We start from the raw sequence: 24,629 nt of genomic DNA on the forward strand, positions 1-24,629 counted from the left end.
TCTCCCAAATGCACCTCACTGCTAGGATAAGAGCCACTGATATTAGAAAGCCCTAGAAATGTCATGGACCTTGGGTGGCCATTCATGGTGGGATGAGATACTACAGATGTGAAATTTTGTGACACATAAAATGGATACTATAATTAAGGGCAGATGTGGTATGGAGGGAGTCACACACTTTTACAGACACCCCCTCCTCACGTGATTCCCAAAGTGGGAGTTAAACCTGATTTCTCCGTGTAAAGGTCTATGATCTGTCCCATTAGCTGTTACTAAACTGTGTCCCCCGTACCCAAGTGCCCATACACTTACTATTTACGTATTTATTGGTCTTTTTTGAGACAAGGTCTTGTTGTGTACCCTTGCCTATCCAGGAACTTGATAAACAGCCCAGGCTGTTTTCAAACTTAGGGTGATCCTCCCGCCTCGGTTTCCTAGGAACTTGATAAATAACCCAGGTTGTTTTCAAACTTAGGGTGATCCTCCTGCCTTTCCCCCCTAGGTTCTGGGATTATAGGCATGCACTATATCCACCTGCCTATACCACTTTTCAAAACAAAATTATTTTTAAAAAATGTATGTGTGTGTGTGTGTGCAAGTGTACGTGCACATGTGAGTGCAGTGCCCGCAAAGACCAGAAGACAGTGTTGGATCCCCTGGAGCTGGAGCTACGGGCAGCTATGGGCGGCTGTGAGCTACCCCCTGTGGGTGCTGGGAAATGAACTCAGATCCTCTGAGAGAGCTGCAAGTGCTCTTACCACCGAGCCTTTCTGGACCGCAAGACTACTTTGTAGGGTTCCTTCCTTCTTCCTGCAATAGCTATAGTTCTCTCTTTACAGAACAAAATAAGCCTTCTTGGAAATTGAAGGTGACCTCGCGTTATTTGCATGTGCAAATGCAGATTCTGCTATGTGAGTGTGCTATGGAAACTGTCATACTATACAATCCTAGGACTATAAAATGGAGCTGGGAACATTTTTGTGTTTAAAACAGGCCTACTAAATTTGGTGGACAACAGTTAATGGTTCAAAAAGACCCTCCAAGCATTGGGCCCAACTCTGAGGTTCTTGGAATTGGTGGTTTCAGACGTGCGCTGTGCCTTCCTTCATGCACGAAGAGTCTGTCTCCAAAGCTGAGCTCATGTCCACCACTGTGATTGGCTCTGGCCTCATCCACTGTTTTCTCCTGTTGGCATCTATGTGGGCTCAGTGTAAACTCAGTCACCAGAGGGAACAGGGGAGGCAGATGACAGCAAGCTAATACTGTTATCTTGAGGTTAGAAGAGAATTTCCCAAGGAGTGGGTGGCATACCACAACTTTACATTCGGGATAAGAAGCAAAGCTCAAACAGCGTGCTTTTCCTTTTCTAACTCTTGAGTCGTTTAATAACGTTCTCTGGAAAAGCTGGGTCTGCTGCCAGGATGGCTTTAGCAGTCTCCATCACCAGCCAATTTCTTCCTAAGAAAAACCTGGAGGAAACTGGATTCTAAGCTCTACAGAAATGAGCAAGAACGTTTCATTAGCCACATTAGTGATCATTTTTCTGTTAAGAAAAGTGATTCTGGCTTCCACATGTGATGGAATATGAAAGCGTTTTTGAAAGGCACATTTAAGTAGGAATAGTCAATTTGAGTATAAAAAATCAAACAATTAATAGCATATTTAAGTAAAGTGGTGAAGGTGTATGCCAACGACTGACGTTTGGGAAACACTGGGTAAGAATTTCAGAACACTGGTCCCCACTGGGAAGGAACCAAGCTGAGATGTTTATAGCTGTGGGGACTTAAACGCCCGAAGTTCAGGCCTCAGCATCTTCAAATTCCCCCTTAGTGATCGCAGCCACCCAAGACTTGGGATTCCCTGACTTGGAGCTGTTAGGCACTGGATCCTAGGCATGAGGTGAAGGGCAGGGTCCTTTTTCCTCCTAGTATGAGGAGATACAGACCTTATGCCTAAAGAACTTTCTAAAGGTGAGTCCTAGCCTGGGGCTGTCCAGGCGTTTCTTCTTGCTCTTGGCCTGCGTCTCCAACGTCTTCTGGCCAGCGTGTCCATCGCAGACTTTGTCTGCCTTGGTTGCCTTCTGACAACAGCAGGCATAGCTTAGAAATTTGCTTTTAAACAAACCCACTTGACTTTCCTGTTTCAAAGTATATTCAGACACTGTGACAATTAATTACTGGTCTGTCACTCACATCTCCCAACCACAAAGCACCATGGGAATACTTTTTAAAGTTCTCAAAAATGATTCACTAGACAGTATATTCACAGTTTCAGGCAAACATTGGCGTTTAACAGGGTCATCTATGCAAATGACCCGAATCAACACATCTCAGAACCCCATCCCCAGTCCAACCAAAACAGCTCTCCTCATCCCTATTTGCTTAAGACAGTGACAGGCCATTTAAACTGTGACTTAAAACATCAAATGAAACATAACCAAATCCTAAAAGATAACACTAGTCTTGACTAACAGCTTTAAATATGTAAATACTGATGTCACCTGGGAAAGGAAACCAATAAACCACCCATTGACAAGAGATGTTTTGTGTCTTGATTTTGTTTTCTTGGCTGAATGTTACCACCAAATGACTTCCATCCTCAAACCAATTTCCTTTGAGCCTTCATGGAAATAATATCACCCACAACATTTGAGTGACTTTTACATGAGCAGGTTTCCCAGGCAAAGCAAGTTTCTGGTGTGAATCAATTCATTGAGCCAAAATGGGAGGAGATAAGAATCAAAATAACTCAGCTACAATCACTACAAACTGTTGACTCAAGTTACAAATGCTGTGAGGGTTTTTCATGAAGCACATAGTGCATTAGCAATCACACAGAGGGTTGAAGAGATGGCTCAACAGTTAAGAGCACTGACTGCTCTTCTAGAGGACCCAGGTTCGGTTCCCAGCAACCACTAGGCAGCTGACGACCTCCTATAATTTCCGTTCCAGGGAATCAGATGGCCTCTTCTGACCTCCGTGGGTACTGCATGCATGTGGCGCATTTAAATACATGTCGATGAAACACCCATATGCATAAAATAAATATATAAAAATAAGGAAATAAATATATATATAAAAGACTCATGGTCAATTGTAACAGAGATGCAGACTTTTCAAAAGCACTTTGGGAACTTCAGAAGAAAAAGATGCCCCAAAGACAAATATAGAATAAGAGAGGCCATTTCCTGGGCATCCCAAACAGTCTGTATTTATAATCCCTCATCTGAAATACTGGTTCCCAGTGGGGACTTCTCAGCCCACTGGATGGGACAATGAGATTTTATCAATAAGGTATGTCCAGTGGGGAACCATCTCTGCACTGTGGATGGGTCTTGGTACATGGACCAGCTAAATAGAAAGAGTGAATCGGGCCACTTGGGAAGCCACCCAACACCACCCACATCCTCTACTGTTGACAGCCCAGTGTGCTGAGTATGGGGCTCCAAGAATTGAAAAACACAGAAACAAACGTCTTGACCCAACCATTCACTGAATTTGACCTTAGCTGCCTTGTAGCAAATGAGTAATGTTCAGGAATCTGTTTTTCAACGGGAGAAGAAAAGTCTAGAGGAATCTATTAATCCACTACGTGATTGTGGAATAGGATTAATGACATTCAAACGGGGCTCCACAGTTTGCAAGGCATTGCAGCTCTTCCCCTCAACCCTGGTCCAGCTTCACAGATGTGGAGACTTTAAGTTAGGATCATATGGCCACCACCTCAATGACCTGGAGCTCAAACACAACCTCTCTGGGACAAGATAAAGGGTGCCCCTCCCCACCTCTGCTACAACTTAACTCCTTCAAACCTAAGCAGCAGATGAATGGGCTGGCTAAGCCACCTATTGATTCCCCATCCCCGTCAAAGCACTTCCAGTGGACACTTATCTCTCTCCAGCTTAAACTGTTTCATAGTCTCCATGAAATTTAAACTATGTGTTCCATTACAAGCCACCAGTCCTGTCACATGGAACGAAAAGCATCCATTAAAAGGTGGTTATTTCAGTCCAAGTTTACTTGGAGAGGGATGGTCTACACTTGTAGCCTGTAAACCTTCAGGCTCAGCCGCGCCCACACTCTACCTAGCTTTTCACTGGGCAGGTGTACTATGGCAACTATTTTAGCTCAACACTGCTTTGCAGTGGAGAGCTACTTTTCAAATTCCATGAAAATGGAAAACACGTTAATACCCCCAGAGCTACAGCTTCTGCCTTTCACTTCAGAGAAAGTCTTAAAAACAACAACAAACAAACACAAAAACAACCAACCAACAGAAAACCTGAATTCTCTCATTTTCTTTTCTCAGCCCAATGAAAAAAGATGATGATGGTGTAGTTATTAGTAATTTGTAGCTATTGTATATTTAGCAACTGGACATTGTGACATTCTTTAGCCAAAGCAAGTATATCATCTTTCAAGTGTGCCAATAAATGTTTATTAAAGTACCATTAACCAGGGCAGGGGATTATGGCTAAGTGGGTAGAGGGTTTGCCAACCGGGCAAGAGGCCCTGGATCTAATGTCAAGCACTGCAGAATCCAAACAAACAAAACCACAATCTTAACCTAAACCAAATACTTAAAGGACAATCTAATAGCACTATTAAATTTCTAAGTAGATTCATATATTGCATATGTAACATATAATATTTATGGTATGTATATCATCTAAGACACATATGCAAATAGAACCCCGATTCTTTGCATAAACCCAGACATATATGTACTTCAGGATACCTACCGTGTCTTCTGGATCCTTTTTTGTTTCAGCTTTGTTAGGAGAAACCTGAAAAGTGAGAGAAATGCAAGTGTTAAAAACCAGCTCTAGAGGGTGACTTGTGTTTCATAAAAACAAGTCTTCAGGGTATTCTAGTTTATCACCCCAAAAATTGAGAAATAAAAAGCACCTTTGGCCTAACTCTATTAGGTCGTGTCTCTAACATGAGCACCTCTAGGTAATAAACAGTTTACAAAATCAATATTTTATTCTGAAATGTATTAGATCTTACACATCCACCAAGAGTTGAATCACATTAAAAAATCACCTCCCAGAAGGCCATTAGGTGTCCCCTCAATTCTATTGAAACCAACATCTTGGTTTTTTTTTTTTTCATTTTACTTGTTGAAGTCAGACTGATATTGGCAAACAACCTAAACACACTTGAGACCAGTTACTAATAGATTCCATCACACCACAGCTCAAAACCCACAGTTATGATGCACCGTCCCCCCACCCTCAGTGCTGTTATTATGGCTTCCAGCCCTAAAGCTTTGACACTGAAGGACATAGGAACACAGTTTCCTTAGAAGGAACATTTACATGAGCCTGATGATAATACATATCATGACATTCAAGTATCCTTGATTCTTAGAATTAGACACCAGGACAATGACAATAAGGAAGGAAAGTAGAGAACACTACTTACGAGGGTCTTGAAGAAGCTCATGATGGAGTTACTATTCTCTGTGGTATCTACCTCCTGGGGGTCCTCCTTCTTGGTCCCCAGCACCTCTGGATCCCCAGGGACAGAATAACTCAGAGTGTCAATTTCTTGTCCTCTCCCCTCGCTGTCGACTATGTCCTGGGAACAAAATCGAGTTTTCACAGTTGCAGCTCCTTGGATGTGGACTTTCAGAGTCTCCCTTTTATTCCACACCCCTCTCTTCCTTATCCCCTAATTCCAGCCATAGCTCTTCTGCCCACGGCCAGGCAGGACAATCGGGAGTTTATGAGAGTCCTCTCTCTTCCCTCCCCCTCTCGCTAACACATTCATCGCACTTGGTAGGAGGGATATTGTTTGGGGCCAGAAGGTAACAAACTGAGCAGTGCACATTACATCCCAAACAAAACCCCTTTTCTCTCGGAGTCTGCAAGGAGGGTGTCAGAGAAGCCAAGGTTTTCCATCCTTATGGTCTCTGTGTGTGATGATCTGTATGTCGATCTGTATGTTGGGGTAGAGATGGACCTGTGGGATTTCCCACAATCCCAGAGCCAAATCATATCAACAACAATAACAACAACAAGTCGTTTCCCGATAACTACTCTGCTTTGGGGTCTGGGAGTTTGCTGGTACCTGGGATGGGATTTGGGAACTGATTTCTTTCCTTGTCCCATTTTTACCATGACGCTGAGACAAGACACTGTCATCACTCCATGACAGTCACGACTCTTGTCCTGTGGACCTGTGTCCTAGCAGCCCCACTCACTGCACAGATTTATGCTTCACGTCTGACCAGCCTCCTGTGCCCTCTTCTGGCTTTGGAGTCAGGCCCAACTCTGACATGGCCTCCTCAGTGTCATTCTCAGTGTGACTCTCCCTGATTCCTCTCTCTCTGTTCTTTCTGGCCTGATTTCTTTGAGTTTCTCAAACATACCACACTACAAATTATTTCCTATTCCATGCCTCTAGAGTCTTTTGCCCCACTGGGTGCCAGTAGGTAATTTTCATTCATCCTCCACATCTTCTTTTAGGATGTTTTACAAATTAGTTGTGTGTGTGTGTGTGTGTGTGTGTGTGTGTGTGTGTGTGAATATGTGTATGTGAGTGTGATGCCCATGGAGGTCAGAAGAGGATGTCAGATATGTCAGATCATCTGGAGCTGGAGTTACAGGTGATTGTGAACTTCCTGCTGTGGACTGCTAGCAGTCTAACTGGGCTCTGCTCCAAGAGCAGTATGAGCCGTTGAGATCTTGGCCATCTCTCCAGCCCCCACCCCCCCCCGAGTCCTAAGTGTTGCCTCTTCCAAGGGCCGTCCCTAAAACTCCAGCTCAAGCTCTCCTCCCACATCTCTGCCCTTTCTACCTTTAATGACCCAATATCTTCCCTAACTTCCTCCATTTCAGTCTTTGTCCTTACAGGCCCACAGACCATCATCTCCACAATGACAGAGGCTGTATTTTTTTTTTTTTTTTTTTTTTTGCCCCATGCTGTTTCTTACGTATCAAGGGAAGTGTCTTAGTTAGGGTTTCCATTGCTGTGAAGAGACACCATGACCACAGCACCTCTAATAAAGGAAAACACTTGGTTGTGGAGCCTGGCTTACAGTTCAGAGGTTCATTCCATTATCATCATGGTGGGACATGGTGGCATGCAGGTAGATAGGGTGCTGGAGAGGTAGCTGAGAGTTCTACATCTTGTGCAGGCAACAGGAAGTGGTCTGAGACACTAGGTGGCATCTTGAGCATATATGAGACCTTAAAGCCCGCCTCCACAGTTACACACTTCCTCCAATAAGACCACACCTAGTGTGATAAGGCCACACCTCCTAATAGTGCCACTTTCTGTGGGCACTGGCATGCATGTAATATACATAAACTCACACAGCATCATATACACACATATAAATAAATAAATCTTTTTTGAAAACTTTATACAAGTGAGACGAGGACATCTGTCTTAACTTGCTTTTCTTGCATAAGCAGAGGACAGAGCTGGCTCCCATAACCAAGCAGCTAGACCCTGCCATTTGGAGTACCTCCCATGATATTTATTCTGTTTTTCCAATGTACTTATTTATTGTCTAGTATTCTTAGTTATGGGTAATTATTGTGTTTGTGGTTTTATATTTTGTATATTATAAGATCTCACAGTTTTGCTTTTGAGTGTGTGTGGGGTGTGGTTATGGGTGTGAGTGTGCTTGTGCATGTTGGTGTGCATGTGGAGGTCAGAGGTCAACTCTCAGGAGTTGGTCCTCACATTCCACCTTGCCTTTGAGGCAGAGCCTCCCTTGTTACTGTGGCTGCATAACCCAGGCTAGCTGGCCCAGGAATTCTGAACACTTCTCTTGGCCTCCCCTCTTACTTCTCATAGAATGTGAGGTTATAAAATTCAGCTTTTACATGGATCCTGAATTGAATTCGTGCTGTGGATATTGCTCTGTATAAGTAAAATGCTGATTGACCAGTAGCCATGCAAAAAGTATAGGCAGGACAAGCAGTGAAGAGAATTGTGGGAACAGGAAGGCTGAAAGGAGATGCTGCCAGCCGCCGCCATGACAAGCAACATGTGAAGATGCCAGTGAGCCATGAGCCACATGGCAAGGTATAGATTAATAGAAATGGGTTAATTTAAGATAGAAGAACTAGATAGCAAGAAGCCTGCTGCGGCCATACAATTTGTAAGCAATGTAAGTCTCTGTGTTTACTTGGTTGGGTCTGAGCGGCTGTGGGACTGGTGGGTGAGAGAGATCTGTCCTGACTGTGAGCCAGGCAGGACCAGGAAAACTCCAGCTACAAATTCAGGTCGTTAGGCTCCTGTGGAAAGCACTGAGAGCCTCTGAGCCATCTCCTCAGCCCACACTTGTATTTTTAAGCCCTCACCTGTTGCTCCATTTCCTTTGTCAAATTGCCAAAGTGAGATTTACAGGTCAAGAGTTAAGCACATTTTTTAAACTGATATTCCCGCCAGGCAGTGGAGGTCACAGCAGGCTCCCTGCAGTTCTGATGACGCAGGCAACTCTGTTTCTGCCTGGTTTGCCAGTAGAGCAGGAGATGCCTGTAACGGGCCCAGGGTGGGCAGGGGAAGAGGGTGTGGACAGGGACTGACAGCTGGAAGCATCATTCCCAGCAGCACAGCAGGATAGGATTAGTCTGACGCCATACTTTCCTGGCCTAGGCATCGTCTTGCTTCGTCACCATTCCTTACACACACACACACACACACACACACACACACACACACACACACACACACACACACCATGTGTAGTCTCTTCCTTCATCCCAAGGACTGGAGGTCATTGTGAACTTCCAGCTGTTCTCCCCTCCCCGACTGCTGCCAGATCCCGGATGGAGGGATGGGAGGAGCCCTTTTGCTTCTACAGGACATTTCCCACACTGCCCAGGGTGCGAGCTTCCAGGAGCCCACAGGAGACTCCGCACTTCTACCTATTTTGATCACTTCCTCTAACAGTGGAGGGGAATACGACACCTTGCTCCTCGATCAGATTTTGGCCCTCTTCTTTTGGTAGTTCCTGGAAACCCAGGACAAACTGATGTGGTCTGAATGTCTTAAACCAAAAAAGCATTTTAGTTAGAGGAATGGAGCGATTTCTGATTGTTGTGAGCTATTATAACTCAGATAAGATCGCTAGTCATAATACATCATTACTCATTATGGAAATAATATGGTTTTTAAAAATTTTTAAAAAAGATCTATTTATGTGTTCCATCTGCATGTATACATGTGTGCTACATGCCTGATGTCCAGGGAGGTCAGAAGAGCATTTCAGATCCCCTGGGACTGGAGTTGTAAACAGCTGTGAGCTGTCGTGTGGGAGATGGGAATTGAACCCTCATCCTCTGGAAAAACAAGTGCTCTTAAACACGGAGCTATTTCTCCAGCCCCTCAAGGTTAGTTTTAATTTCCAACTGGACATAATCTAGAGTCACATGGGAAGGAAATGTCAAATGAGAGATTTTCTAGATTAGCTTGGCCTGTGCTCACATCTTTGTGAATTATCTTGTTAGTGGAAGGCCTACCCATTGTGAGTGGCCCCATTCCCTAGGCATGGAATCCTTGATTGTATTAAAAGGGAGAGTGCAAGCTGGGCACTAGGGTGCATGGGTGTCGCTAATTTACTTCCCTGCTTCTTTCCCTTAACCATGGCTATAATTAGACCAGATACTTTGAGTTCCTGCTGACTTCCCCTCTCTACAGTGATGGGCTGTAACCTGGCTTTGTGAGCAAAACAAACCCTTTCTCCTTTAAGTTGCTTTGTTCAGGGTGTTTTATCACAGTAACAGGAAACAAAACCAGGACAACGCAGGTTGTCAAACATTTGGGGTTTACAATATACAAACCACTGTATACAAACAAATGCATTGCTGTTTAATCTCTCTGATAATCTTCTGCAACAATGTTACAATTTGCAGTTGTTCAGACAATGACACGGGGGTGGGGGGCGGGGGGAGGTTACTGGCCCAAAGTCACACAGATGTCAAGACTCAACTGTCTTTGACATTACAGACGTCCACCACTATCAACTCAGCTCAACTGATGTTGGATGAGCAGTAAAATTCAACACCATGTAAACAAAACCCAGGCTAAGAAACCAATAGCTTCACAAAGCCTGTCCACAAACATACACTCAATTCTGAAATCCTCCAACCACCTCCTGTAGCTTAACTACTTTATCCTGTAGACAGTCTCCCAGTTATCAGGACTTCATCAAACCCAACACCTCAGTCTCTCAGAAATGGTCAAAACTATTTTACAGGAGAGGAAACTGAGGCCCAAGAGGCCTCTTCATGATTGAGGCCACGCAGGGACCAAGTGTTATCAATAGCACTGTTTTGTGTCTCCTTGTGATGAAGGGTCCCAAATGCCCCTCATGCATTCTGTTCTCAGTTCTCTTCTGCCATTTTTGTGTTTTAATATTTTCCCCTTAAGTTTCTCAATTGCAGTCTTTTTGAAATTCCTGGAACATGTCAGGCAGGTTCCTGTCCCAGGTTGTTGCACATAGGCCAGGGATATTCCATCTTACTTCCTTCAAGTCTTTGCCAACTGTTACATTTTCATGCAACTCTTCCCCTACCACCCTGCTTTCAACTGCCACAACTTATCCAGTACACCCTGTTCTAATTGCCTTATTTTTCTAGGGCATTTCACTCTAACACTGGGCCTTCCTCCTCCCACCAGGGACTTGGAGTCGTGATTTCTGGAGATCGTTTTGATTTTCATGAGGGTCCCACTGACATCTGGTAGGCAGACACCGGGAATACTGCCAAGCATACCCTGCGATACACAGGATGGAGAATTTTCCAGCCTAGGCACCAAGCAAGAGCAAGGAGAAGGAGAAATCCCTCGTTGTATTAAAAATATCACCCATTCACTTCTTTGTTTCTCTTTCCCCCCCTAGAATGGGAGGCTTTGTTCTTTTTCTCCAGTGTCCATCACTTAAACCTGGACTTGTGCCCATCGCAGATGCTCAAAAAGAATGGATGAATGAACAAATTTGATCCAAGTAAGACCCGCATCATTTGTTGCATTAAGGAGTGTGCTGACTAGTTTCCAAAATCACAGCCTATACCTTAGGCTTCACCAAAATTAAAGGAGCTCACCTTAGTATCTTTTCCTGTAGCTGTAATAAAAACACTCTGTATAACTAGAGCAACTGAAGGGAGACAGGGCTTCTTTTAGGGGACAGTTCCTGGTCATAGTCCACATGGCAGGGCAGCCAAGGCACCAGGAGTCTGAAGCATCTGCTTCCATTAAATATGAAGTTGGAAGAAGAAAGCAATGAATGCATACACACTGGGGCTCACCTGGCTCACCTGCCTAGGGAATGGTGTCACCCACACTGGGTAGGTCTTCCCACCTCACCTAACATAATGACGGTAATTCCAATCAGGCATGCCCAGAGGCTATCTCCCAAGGGGTTCTAACTTTCGTTATGTTAACAACACTGTCTTAGCTAGGGTTTCTATTGCTGTGCAGAGACACATGACCAAGTCAACTTTTACAAAAGAAAGCATTCACTGGGGCTTGCTTACTGTTTCTGAGGTCAGTCCATTATCATCATGGTGGGAAACATCACAGCATGCAGACAGACCTAGTGCTGGAAAAGTAGCTGAGAGTTCTATATCCTGATCCATAGGCAGCAGAAGGAGAGAGGCTGACTGGGCCTAGCCTGGGCTTTTGAAACCTTAAAGCCCACCTGTAGCAGGCTTTTTCTTTTGGGCCACCAACTGGCTCCCAAATCATGACACTGAGACTTATTATAAATTACGAATGCTTTGCCTTAGCTTAGGCTCGCCCCACTAGCTCTTATAACTCAAATTAATCTGTTTCTCTTCATCTACATTTTGCCTCGGGACCTTTCTTTCTTTCTTTCTTTCTTTCTTTCTTTCTTTCTTTCTTTCTTTCTTTCTTTCTTTCTTTCTTTCTTTCTTTCTTTCTTTCTTCCTTCCTTCCTTCCTTCTTTCTTTTTTCTTTCTTTCTTTCTTTCTCTCTCTTTCTCCCTCCCTCCCTCCCTCCCTCCCTTCCTTCCTTTCCTTCTCTCTCTCTCTCTCTCTCTCTCTCTCTCTCTCTCTCTCTCTCTGTCTTACTTTCACTGCTTCCTCTGTGTCTGTCTGTCTGTCTGGTGGCTGCTTGGCTGGCCCCAGGCATCTCCCTCTTTTTCTCCCTGCTTCTCTCTCTCCTCTCTCTTCTCCAGCCTAGATTCCTCCACATACTTATTCTCTCTGCCCCCAACCCTGCTTATCTTCTACTGCCTAGTTATTGGCCATTCAGTTTTTTATTAGTCCAATCAGGTGCCTTGGGCAGGCAAGGTAAAACAAATGTAATACATCTGTACATAGTTAAACAAATGCAGCATAAACAAATGTAACACATCTTTACATAGTTAAAGTAATATTCCATAGCACCCACCCCCAGTGACACACTTCCTCCAACAAGGCCACACCTATTCCAACAAGGTCACACCTCCTAATCTTTATAATCCTTTCAAAGAGTTCCACTCCCTGGCGACCAAGATTTCAAATGCATGCATCTATGGGGAGCATTCTTATTCAAACTACACAAACACTATCACAGTTTTGTCCTATGAAATACCTAGAATATGTAAGGAACTCAGCGTGGTTAAGAGCTCTGGCTGCTTTTCCAGAAGACCTGGATTTAGTTCCCAGCACCCACATGATGGGCCACAACCATCTTTAACTCCAGTTCCAGGCAATTTGATGCCCTCTTCTGGTCATATACGTAGAATAAAAATATAAGTCAAACAAACAGAGATGCTTCATCAGGTAAAAGCACCTGCTGCTATGCCCAAAGACTTGAGTTCAATCCCTGAGACCCACATGGTAGGAGAGAAATGACTCCCACAAGGTGTCCTCTGACCTCCACATACATGAGTGTAAACACACACATACACATACATGAATGTACTTTTAAAATATCATTTTATTTACTCTCTGACAGTTTCATACATCCATACAATGTATTTTGAATATGTCCATCCCCAGGCCCTCATTCACCCCAGACCCCCAGTACAGGCCCCTTCCACCTTCATGCCCTCTCTTTTATTTTGTAATCCACTTAGTGTCACCTGGGATGTTCACTGATGGCGTCGGCCTGATGTCCTGAGGGTCTGCTGCAGGTAACCACAGCTTCAGCAAGTTTATGAGGGTGACAGTCATGCCATGTCCAGAACACAGCATTCCACAGCTCTCCTGCCATGCCCAGCTCTTCCATTCTCTCTGTTCCCCGTCTTCGGTGTTCTCTGTGGCTTGGGGTGGTAGGGATATACATGTCGCATTAGGGTTAAGGCAGTTGCTCTCAGCACCTCGATCAACTGTGGATCTCTGCTTCTCTGACCCAGCTTGAGGGTGGTATCAGCTATACTTCTGGTCTTTCCTTCTGGAGAAACAAATCCTCTATTCACAAAACCCCATATGTTAATGTCCATCATCTCTTTATTAATAACCACTCCAAACGGGGGGGGGGGGAGATCCAATGATTAAACAATTTTTAAAAATAGTTAAGCAAGCCGATAAATCCACAGCACGGGACATTCCTCAGCAATGAAACAGGAAGGAAAGGGCAGTATGTATTGACACAGGCGATGGGCTGGATCTATCCATAGCAAAGTCCGTTGAGGGAAAATGCTCGTCAAAAAATACTCAAAGTATATGACTCTGCTGATATGACAGCCTTGAGGTGGGGAATCAACAGGAATGGAGAACACTTTGATTAGCAATTGCGAGGAGTGAGGAATGGAGGGGACCTGAGGCACAGGCCAGCAATCCCAGCCCAACAGAGGCTGAGGCAAGAGGTTTGCGATTTGAAGTCAGTCTGAGCTACTTAATAGTTCCAGTCTAGCCTGTTGTCTTGAGAGTTGGAGGAGGAGGCGGGATGGATGTAGATCTTGGAGATGGGAATCTCCTCTGTGTCTGCATCAATGCCAACACCTGACTGTGACACTACACTGTCAACTTGTAAGATGCCACTGTGGGTAGTACTAAGTTTGAGAATTTCTCTGTCTAATCCTTCCACTGCCTGTGAAATTGCTTTCAAGAGTCAGAAGAGAAAGAAGCTTGTGGGGTAGTGGGAGAGGTGTGATTAAGAACCCCTGCAGAATCCGATGAGTCCCGGAAAAGCAAATGAATTAGCATGTGGTGTTGATGAGTACTGGAAAATCAAATGAATTAGCACGTGGTATTAACATGTGAAATTAGACTACAGCCATATGATGGATATTCTGTAGCCACAGATTTTACTGAGGAATGTGTAAAGAGGAGGACCAATGCCCACTCTCATTCTAGTAGTAACCAAACACACTGGTCCAGTTCGATGCCACACTAGTTCTCATGAGGATTGATGAAGGATGCTCTATTTCCAATTCCAATTTTGCAGATGAAGAAATTGCTGTATGAAAAGAATGAATACTTGCCTATGATCAAAGAGCAGAGTTGGGATTGAACCCTGACCTATGTAGTTCCAGAGTGAAAGGTTTGTAGGACCACACTGCCTTCAATCGGATCGTTCATCTGGAGTGGGGAGTCCAGGTTCGCTCAAATATCCTCTCAGCAACAGATCCGGTCCTAAGTCTACTGCCCCACCCCCATCATTCTTCATGCTGGATATGGTCCCATGTTTCTAAAGCCATGCAAGCAATTTTACCTAAAGATGTATGGACTCTAATCCAGACATGAATGACACTGCAAACCCATGAGCTCAAGAAGACATCTTGATGAGAAGTGTAGGGACAAACAACAGTCAACCGGGGTGGGGTGGCTGGCGGGAGCTGGGGTGAGGTGGCGGGGGTACCATTTGACTTGGTGTCATAGCCCCACCGCAGCTCAGGGGAATAATCCAAATGGGTAAAGACACTGGAAGAAAACACGAGGGAAATCGTGCAGTTCTAGACTTAAAGGTTTTTGTGTCTATGACATGAAACCTAGAAATCACGAAGTGAACGAGCAGAAAGTAAAGAATCCAAATGTTTGTAAAAGCCTTCATCGGGCAGGCTGTGCTAACAGGTGCCCAGGCATTGCCGATAGACTATAAACTAATTCAGTCTGGATAGAAGGCAAGCATGAGAGATTTTTGGTAAATACCTGGCAATTTTTGTTAAGTTCTTACCAGATACTAAAAAAAATTGCTTAGCAATTCCATTTCTTTTCTTTTCTTTTCTTTTTTTTTTTTTTTTTTTTTTTTTTTTTTTTGGTTTTTCGAGACAGGGTTTCTCTGTGTAGTTTTGCGCCTTTCCTGGAGCTCACTTGGTAGCCCAGGCTGCCCTCGAACTCACAGAGATCCGCCTGGCTCTGCCTCCCGAGTGCTGGGATTAAAGGCGTGCTAGCAATTCCATTTCTAAGAGTTTGTTCTAAACCTAACAGCACACAGGTTAACTGACAGAGGAAAAAGGTCTTTGCGATCAGAAGGTTGACAGAAGAAGTTGGGAGACAGGCCAAGATCACGAACAGGCCATGGCTCAGTATATCCTGGCATGTCTATCTGTTCGGTAGACTACTTCTTCAGCATAGGAAGCTCTTGATGTGCAGAAAATATAAACTGATTAAAAAGCATGGAACAGATAGTGGGTATACTATATTACCATTTCTGGAAGAGGGAAGAAATTAAGAATTCAGATTTTATTTTTGTCCGAAGAAATGATAGATACATTAAAATACAAATGTTATTTAGTCAGTGACATGATAGGCAAATGTATGGATTGTAATTTCTTGTTTTAAGCCAGGAGAGCGCATTACTGTGTTGGTTGGAGTTTCAGGGAGGAAGCAGGGATGTGATGCCTGCCTTGCTTCCCAGAGAAGTGCCTCGCTTCCTCCACAGCAGGGTCTTGGGAACAGGACCAAGGCGGCTCAAAGCTTGGCTAGAGTTGACTTCATTGTAAACCTTTACCCCAAGAACCAGGACTGAAAGCACAGAGCTCTGAAGGAAGGAGGAGGGAAGTGCCGGAGGGTCCTCGGCTCCTGTCCATGGTTTCCATCCCTTAGAAATTGGAGCCGGTGCTGCCTGGGATCAAAGGAAAGCGAGGGACGAGGGACGCGGTTTTCCTCTCCCCTGGGATGCCAGGACAGCACCGCGGGTGTCATCTGCCAGGGAACCCGTGTCTCTCGCCTCATTTTCCTTCTTCCTGGAGCAGAGGCACCTACATGGAGTCATTAGTTAGATTCAGGAGGAGAAAGATGGTTGGTTCATTCTCAGAGCTACAACTAACTAGTCGCTAATTTGCCTAAAAAGGAAGTAAGTTAGCGACTGGGAAGAAGATACTAAAAGTATTTTGTGTGGCTCCATTAGCGAATTGTGATTATTCCAAACACAATATATGCTTTTTTTTAAAACCACAAAGTTCACAGTTACTGAGGAAAATAAAAAATGTATTATCAATGTAGGGAAAAGTTGCTTTTATTTCTCTCACGATTCCTACTCCGATTCACACTGACTAATAAAAACGCATTCTCATGTTTTAAGCCCACGGCGAGCCTGGGAAAGAACGCAATCGAAGCAACCTAGGAAATGTCCATCAGGAAAGGGCGCCAAACGCGGCCACTGTCGGACAGCGCTGGAGACAGGTTTCTTTGAAAAGCCAGCGTTGTTTCAGAGCGAGGCATTGCCACACAAGATCTGGATCGCTGAGTTTGGGAACTGAAGAGAGAGAAAAATCTGGGCGCCCATGAGACCAGGGAGGGAGGAATCCAGATGGCCAATGTGACTCGGGGTGTTCCAGCCCCATAGCGCCACTTACTGGACGAACCGAGGAAATATTGGATGTGTTGGTTTCGTTTTGTGTTTTTTCTTTGGGGATTCACTGCATGGTTCATTTTGTGAAACAGACAAACCAGGTTTGGCAACCGATGCCTGTAATCCCAGCACTTGAGAGGCTGATGCAGGAGGATTGCTTCGAGTTTGGGGCCAATTTAGTCTATATTACAAAACCCTGTCTCAATCCTCCTCCCCAAATTAAAAACAACCAACCTAAAAATAATAGAAAATATAGAGGAATGAACGAATTGGAAAACTATGTTCATTGAACCATTATGGACAAGAAGTCACTGTTAATAATTTCAATATTTTTCATTCTCTTTTTCTCTGTGGAAGAGTTGGTGCATGAGAAGGCTGGTGAAGAGTTAGGACATAGTGGGTCTTCCCCAAATCTGAACTTTTCTCTTGCAAAGGACCCTAGAATTAAAGAAAATAAAATCCTTGTACTGGGGATTGAGCACTCAGTTGGTAGAGTGTTTGTCTAGCATGCACAAAGCCCTGGGTCCCATCCCAGCACTGCAATAAATAAAAAGTAAATAAATAATCTTGTGGATAAAATGTTGCTAAATGTCTCAACAAATATTTAACTATAAAGTGGGTCATTTGTAAGGTGAGTGTGCTTGAAAAAATATTTTAAATTTGCCTTGTCACCATCCAGGATTGAAACAAGCCACATAGAGATCCATGGAGTTAACTGGGAAATGATTAGTCTTTGAATGGAAATAAAATAAACCTGAAAATATAAAAATCGAAGGGCTGGAGAGATGGCTCAGCAGTTAGGAGCACTTTCGGCTCTTCCGGAGGGTGTAGCACCCACAGAGTAGCTCACAAATGGTCCCTCAGTAACTCCAGCTCCAGGGGTTCTGACGCCCTCTTCTGGCCTCTGAGGACACTGCACGCATATGATACACAAAACGTCGAAGCAGGCAAAATACCCTTTCACGTAAAACAGAAAGATAAATATATATATATGTTTCTACTGTCCTCTGCCATGTTCTATGAGAGAGAGCTAAGAATTCTTACTTATCTACTTCCTTCCTCTTTGGGGGAAGAAAGAAGCAATTCTGTCCATTTTATTTGCTTTTTCTAACTGAGCCGAGTAACTGAGACCACACAGAAAACGGCCGCCTGTCTTTGCTCCTCTGCAGACAAACCTTAGTGTGCGTAAGCTTGTTGTGTCTCCCAAGAGAAGTCTCTCAAGGGCTCCAGACACTGGATTTACACCACCCAAAGAAGCCATGGGCTCACTGGGGAGTGCAATTCTCACATTAACCATGCTGGTTGTTTGTGACTGGGGTGGAGGGTAGAAAGAATACCAAAGAAGGCCATTGGTTCCCCCTTGCTTCCTGTAGGCAAGAGTCCCCTCCCTCCCTTCCTTCCTTCCTTCCTTCCTTCCTTCCTTCCTTCCTTCCTTCCTCCCTTCCTCCCTCCCTCCCTCCCTCCCTCCCTCCCTCCCTCCCTTCCTTCCTTCCTTCCTTCCTTCCTTCCTTCCTTCCTTTCCTCCTCTGGCTCCCTGTCTCTTCTCCTTGACCAGAAGGCTAGGAGTTTATCAGCTTGATTCCCATCAGCTCAGGCAGGTGAACAGAGATTTTTAGCTCCATGGGATGTTCTTGCTTGTGTTTTTGCTTTGAGACAAAGTCTGGTTGGTGTAGCCCAGGCTGGATTCAATGCTGAGGATGACTGAATTTCTGATCCTCCTGCCTTCCATCTTCCTGATGCTGGGGTTACAGGAGTGTGCCACCATGCCTAGTTTGTGCCATGCTGGGACTGGACCCCGGGCTCTCAGGCACACTAGGTAAACACTTTACCAGATGAGCTACATCCCCAGCTTCCGACTTTTGTTTTTGGCATCAGTAATTACGGTGGGGTTGTGCACATGGACACAGGAATGGAATGTGAGTTTGCTGCTGGCAAGGAGTGGACATCCATGAGGACAGGGGAGCAGGCAATGAGGGATCACAGGAAGCATCTCTGTCACATGCATTTCTCTAGACTGATAATTGCAGTCACAATTATCAGAGAGAAGTGCTTTTAGTGCTGCTGAAATATGGCAGTAGATTTCTAAGTACTGCTTGGTGTTGTGCAAAGAAAGAAAACACACACACACACACACACACACACACACACACACACACACACACACTCACTTTTCCTTGTCTTCTTCGAGAATGCTTTCCAAATTGTCCTCCCATCCATTTTTATCGTCCCTCTCTTCTCTATTTCCTAACCCCATGTATCCATAGTGTGCCACTCTGGAACTGATTGTTCATTTGCTGTTTTGTTTGTTTTGTTTTTTGAGACAGATCTCCTGCAGTCAAAGCTGGTTTCCTGCTCACGATGTAGCAGAGGATAACCCTGAACATCTGATTATCCTGCCTCTGCCTCTCAAGCACTAGGATTACAGACATGTACCATCACATCCGGTTCACATTCTTGTTTTTAGAGTTAGTCTTTTCACTTGGTGAGCATCTCTGAGTGCATTGCCAGGAAACAGGAGAGCAGGAAGCGAAAACAGCAAGCTGGCTCTTCAGATACGTTGGCCTGAGTGACCCAAGGCTTCAGTCTTGTCATCCCTTAAGAAAATCTGCGAGGGTTGTCGAGACGGCTCAGCAAGTAAAGGAGCTTGCGGCCAAACCTGAAGACCAGGGATTGAACTCAGGGACCCACATGATGGAAAGAGAAAATCGATTGCCACGGTTTGTCTTCTCACCTACGTGCATGCTCGTTCACAGAATAAATAAATGTAATAAAAAGCTTAGTGGGGGGGAGGGACTTATTAGAAGAGGAGCTAGGACGAGGAGAGCCAACCACCCTTCTCTTGTACAAGGTTCGTGTTCAAACAGTCAGTGCAGAACTTGAATACATTTATAAGCAAAAAGAAGCATTTTTAAATCTTAAGGAACCATCTCTGGCACCCATCACTCATCCATGCACCCACCCCGTACCACAAAGATGCCCCTGGAAGGACCATGAGGGAACAAAAACGCAGTGTTTTCTTTTATAACCAGTAAGGCCAGATTTCCATTATAGGATCATTTTTTGTGCACGTGCGATGAAATCTATTAAATGTTTATCTTAGAAGCCCGGTTCAGTTGGGGAGAGAGGGGGGGTACAAATCGCATCCCTGCCAACCAGTTGGTCTGTGTGAATCACCGCTCAGTCAGACTTTCAGGTCTATAATTTATCTTTTCTTTGGCCTCCGTGCTAAATGCTCCATTTGTCCATGAATTCTTGCCTTGTTTTAATTATGCTATGGTCTGAATGTAGTTTTATGAGGCGCACAAATAAGATTGTCATTCTGAAAACACAGATTTGTGTGTTTACCCACCCCTCTCCAGGATGAGATGGGGGCCAGTTATCTCTGTCCTAATTCACAGCTCAGAGGCTCTATGGCTGGAATTCCAAAACCAGCATGCAGTGACAGTGGGGGGTGGAGGCGCAGAACTGTGGGGGATGGGAGACGGGGAGGGAGAGCTGACATGGCAGAACCCAGGGCATAATTTACCTTAAGAATTCTGAATCGATGCATCCAGTGCTCAACTTTGCATTGTGGCTGTACTAGCTCCAAGAATGCTATTGATTGGGACGTTTTATTCATGTTATTTTCTGAGAGCTGTATTTTCTCACTATACTTAAAAAACAATTGGTTTTCCCCTAAACACAGAAGTAGGCCCCAGGGGCCAGATGAGAAACCTGTACAAATCAGAAGGCGACGTTTTTTTCTGCTGTTCAGTTTTTTAAAAACATTGCACATATATGCATTCAAATATCCATGCACTTGTAGGCTGAAGGAGAAATGGTTATCTCATACTATGTAAAAAAAACAAAACAAACAAACAAACAAACAAAAAAACAACTGTTTTATGTGTGCATGATGGACAATCAATATTTCAAATTTCAATGATACTGCCACCCCAAAAAAATATGGAAATTTGAAGTATAACACAATTAAGCACATACATTTCCTTGGCAAATGCTAAGTGAGAGAGGTCTTTTATCTAGGAAAGAAAACATGTTTATAATTGGGGGTGGGGTTACTCTGAAAGATGATTTCAACTCCAGACATCACCCTGGGATGGACTGCATTCATACCTGCTGTCTTTCTAACACAGATGGCATCTTGAAGCCAGGCTCACCTGGGAACCCACTGCAATGGAATCTAGCTCCTTCTCTGAGGGTGTCCTCATCCCAGCCCAATAGAGGAGGCCAAGCTTGCAAAGCACCACTTCAAAACTGTTCGCCACCGAGTTCTTTGAGAGGAAGAGTGGGTTGAGTATGCCCTGGGTTTGCGGCTGGTGACGCTGGCCTGATTTGTTTAATGGAGGAGGATTTGGCCGAGTCACGAGGCAACCATGTAAAGACGGGCAGAGCCTCTTCTCTTCTTATAAATGACTCAGGTGACAGACTGGCTTTGGATCCCTACTCCTAAAAGACCTACGACTGTTTAAAAGTCACCGCCTCGGAACAGCTCTGGGTGTCCATGGGCAATGATGCAAACCCAGCCAGAGTTTCTCTACCCAGGCCATGTGTGTAAACAGTTGCCCGCCATCATCAGGAATATCGGTGACCAGGTCGTAGCCCTCAGAGGAGCAGCTTGGGGCTCTTGGCCGACCCCTCCCCAAATGCTGCTCATTGGACCGTTTGCCAAACTAGTACAGTTTGGGAGTAGACATGTGAAAGAACATTTCAATAAACCCTGAGCCCAGATTTATGGGTGTAGTGAAAATATTGATACCAGGAGCCTTCAATACATTAGTCTTATTGTCTTTTCCCAATTTCAACTATCTAGAAATTTTGTCTGTAGTCTAATAGTCATGATATAATTAATTCTTTCTTTTTTTTTCTTTTGAGACATGGTCTTATGTGTCTGAAGCTGGCTTTAAGTAGCCAAGGATGACCTTGAACTTGAGATTTTCTTGCTTCCACCTCCCAAGTGCTGGGATTGAAAGCCTTTGCCTCCACGCCTGGTGTACGCGGCCATGGGGATCAAATCCAGGAATTCACGCATGCTAGGTAAGTACAGTCCACGTCCCCGGCCTGGTACTTAAGCTTCTTAGAGGTCATTTTCCTTCCCCTCCTGCCTTTCTGTCTGGGCTCATAAACACAGGCCCTGTACCTCAGCCCTGTACCTGCATCACCTCTCCATCACCTCTGCATCACCTCTGAATCACCTCTGCTTCACCTCTGCATCACCTACCACCTCTCTTTCTTTACATAAAACAGAGGTTGCAGGTAGTTTGTTCTTTGGATGTTTCCGCACAAACGTAAAGAAGAGGCTAAACTTGCCCTGTCTAGGGCTTTGGTGACTGCAGGGTGACATGTGCAGTGGTCAGTGTCCCCAACAGAAGCACCCATTGGAGAGGAACACACTTACCTCCCCAGCAGGGACACCATGGGGATTCCCTGGCAAAGCAGGAGCCTCGGCGGCCTGGTCTTGATCTCTCACCCCCTGGGCTTCTTCAGGCTGGCCGTCAACTGGTGCGCTTTCTCTTCCCCTGTCTAGTTTAAATAATCTGTCGAAAAAGCCGAACTCTTTCGTCTTGGAGGGGCCTTCCGCCCGGGACTCGGGTGGTGAAGGTGCCGGCGGGCAGGTGGCAGGGAGGACCTGCTGCTTGGCCTCAGTGCACCCTGGCCTGGTTTTATCTGCAGCCGGCCCGGGTGCAGCTGCCACCGGAAGTGCCCCGTGCTCACTTGGGTCTTTGTTCACAGGCGCTGTGCCGGGGCTGACATCAAGCTTGCCCGATGCAGCCGATGAATTCGAGCCTTGGTCCCCGGGACGTCCTGGTACAGGCCGAGAGAGTGTCAAGAAAAAACGCGATCTAGCAGCTGGTGCCTCGGGCTTGGCTTGTTTCCCAAGATTCTTTCCGCTGGCATCGGCCACAGCTTGGGCCTCCATTGTCTTGGGGGAAGAAGTAGCCACATTATCCTTGGAGATGCTTATTCCCAAATCGACTGTAAACACAAACATAAACAGTGGTCATTCAACACGCCAGGAAATTCAAGGGTGAATAATGGACTCCAAGTTCTGATAAACAAAGTCTCCTCTGCAGACTGGCTGCCTTGTCCCCTGTTGGGTTAGCCCAGTAGACATCTCCTGACCCTGCTCTTCCAGGGAGAGAGCCCCCTGAGGCTGGTGAGGCAGAAAAGCCGTGACTGGGAAGTCACTACCTGCCAAGCACCATGTGTGAGAGGGACAAGGTCTACTGTCATCTTTGATCTTCCTGGAACCCAGAGAAGCGTGAAGTTAAGGTTTTCCAATAGGAAATCACAATAGGTTAGCGCTTGGGCTCCGGAGCTGGGGGGTCCACCAACCCCTCAACACGTTAGACATCTGGGGTTGAGCCTTTCCTTACTGTGGGATCCTGCCCTGTGTATTATGTATAGCGGCTCCATCAGCCCCAGCCTCCTGAATGCCCTTACACCCCAAAGCTGTGGTAATCACACATATTTTATTAATGTCCCCCGGGATATTCAAGGACCACCTCGGGCAGGGAGTGGTGGCCCACACCTTTAATCCCAGCATTATGGAGGCAGGCGCAGGCAGATCTCTGTGAGTTCCAGGCCAGTCAGAGCACACAGTGAGGCCTTGTCTCAAAAACAAACAAATAAACAAAACATCTTTTTGAATCCAAGTCATTTAATTCTTCTCTGGCTTTACTCTCTGGTAAAAATGAAGAAACAGTAGGACCTGCCTTAACCATTTTCTCCGGAAATAACACTAGTTAATGTGTTTAAAGTACACAGGAAATTAGCTGAGATACACTAACTGCTCGATACACGTCAGGAAACTTGGCTATTGGCACCACTGGTGAGGGAGACCACTGGCACCGGAGCTGAAGCCACTTCCCTCCAGTGCCCACTGAGGAGGTCAGACAGAAGCCCCCTCCTGAGTTCATGTCCTTTCGGTCTTAATGTAAGAAGACGTCTATTAGCATCGCCTCTGGCAACATCTAGGCTGAAACAGTACTACTCAGAAGAGCAGGTGTGTTCAGCAAGGCTGGAGGGCACTAGAGAGGTGGCCAGCTCATGCATTCTGTGTGTGTAGGTGGCAGCTTCCCAACTGCCTGGGAGCTGCACTCCCAAACACCTAACCCTTCCTGCATGAACCAATTAACTGCCTTCTTTTCAAGGCCCCTTGGCAGCAAAGCAGTGGGAAGGAGTTTGGAGTTGGATTTGATTCTGAAGATCTTCTACTGGCCAGCTTTGAGATCCCGGGAAATTCCCTAGGGAGCTTGAGTTTCCATCACTTACAAAGTGGGGGTGTTGGCCCGGGGAGCTGGCTCGTTCACTGAACCACTTGCCTCACAAGCATTAGGACCCGAGGTCATGCCCCCTTCCGTGTGTAGCTGTGCCCCACACCCCCCACAACCCCTGTAGAAAAAGCTGGGTGTGGTATTCTAGCCCTGGGGAGGTGGAGACCGGTGGATCCCTGGGGCACACTGGCCAGCCAGTCTAACCTGATGGGCGAGTTCCAGGCTGGTAAGACAGTGAGAAACCCTGTTTCAGTACAAATGCGTATAGCCCCTGAACAATACTTGAGGCTGACCTCTGGCCTCCACCTCACACATCCATGTGTACACATGCACCTGAACCCATATGAACATCTGCATACAAATAAGCATGTGAGTGCACACATATACACACATGAAATATAATAAAACAAATGAGAATGTGTATAGCTCCCTGGTATGGCCGTTGTGATGCTTGGGGGGAGGCTCACCCAGGGTCTGGGCTGCTGTACTTAATGTCCGACAGATACTATGATAATGTCGAAGACTCCGCTCCATCCTCGCCAACACTGCATCGTGTTTGGTATACACTTAGACAGACACGTCTCCGTATCTGTTTGCAAGCAGTCAAGGAGCAGGGATAAAGGTGGGAGAGGATCGGAGAGCTCTTCGTTGT

At 45.4% G+C, this 24,629-nt stretch overlaps 1 protein-coding gene across 20 annotated transcripts in view; it reads right to left on the reverse strand.

Moving 5' to 3' along the window:
* The window catches only part of Bcas1 (brain enriched myelin associated protein 1), an 84,706-nt gene that overhangs the window by 38,812 nt on the left and 21,265 nt on the right, over positions 1-24,629 (reverse strand). For 10 of the 20 annotated variants that reach the window (XM_076571263.1, XM_076571258.1, XM_076571253.1 and 7 more), the window contains exons 4-7: positions 22,099-22,676; positions 5,427-5,582; positions 4,742-4,786; positions 1,946-2,080 (exon numbers count right to left, since the gene is read on the reverse strand). In XM_076571263.1, the coding sequence (XP_076427378.1) occupies positions 1,946-2,080; positions 4,742-4,786; positions 5,427-5,582; positions 22,099-22,676 (914 nt within the window). The remainder of the gene's footprint in view (positions 1-1,945; positions 2,081-4,741; positions 4,787-5,426; positions 5,583-22,098; positions 22,677-24,629) is intronic. The other 10 variants (XM_076571254.1, XM_076571270.1, XM_076571265.1 and 7 more) reach the window with 2 other exon arrangements.

The sequence above is a fragment of the Peromyscus maniculatus genome, chromosome 4 (genome assembly GCF_049852395.1).
Source record: "Peromyscus maniculatus bairdii isolate BWxNUB_F1_BW_parent chromosome 4, HU_Pman_BW_mat_3.1, whole genome shotgun sequence".
NCBI classification, from domain to species: Eukaryota; Metazoa; Chordata; class Mammalia; order Rodentia; family Cricetidae; genus Peromyscus; species Peromyscus maniculatus.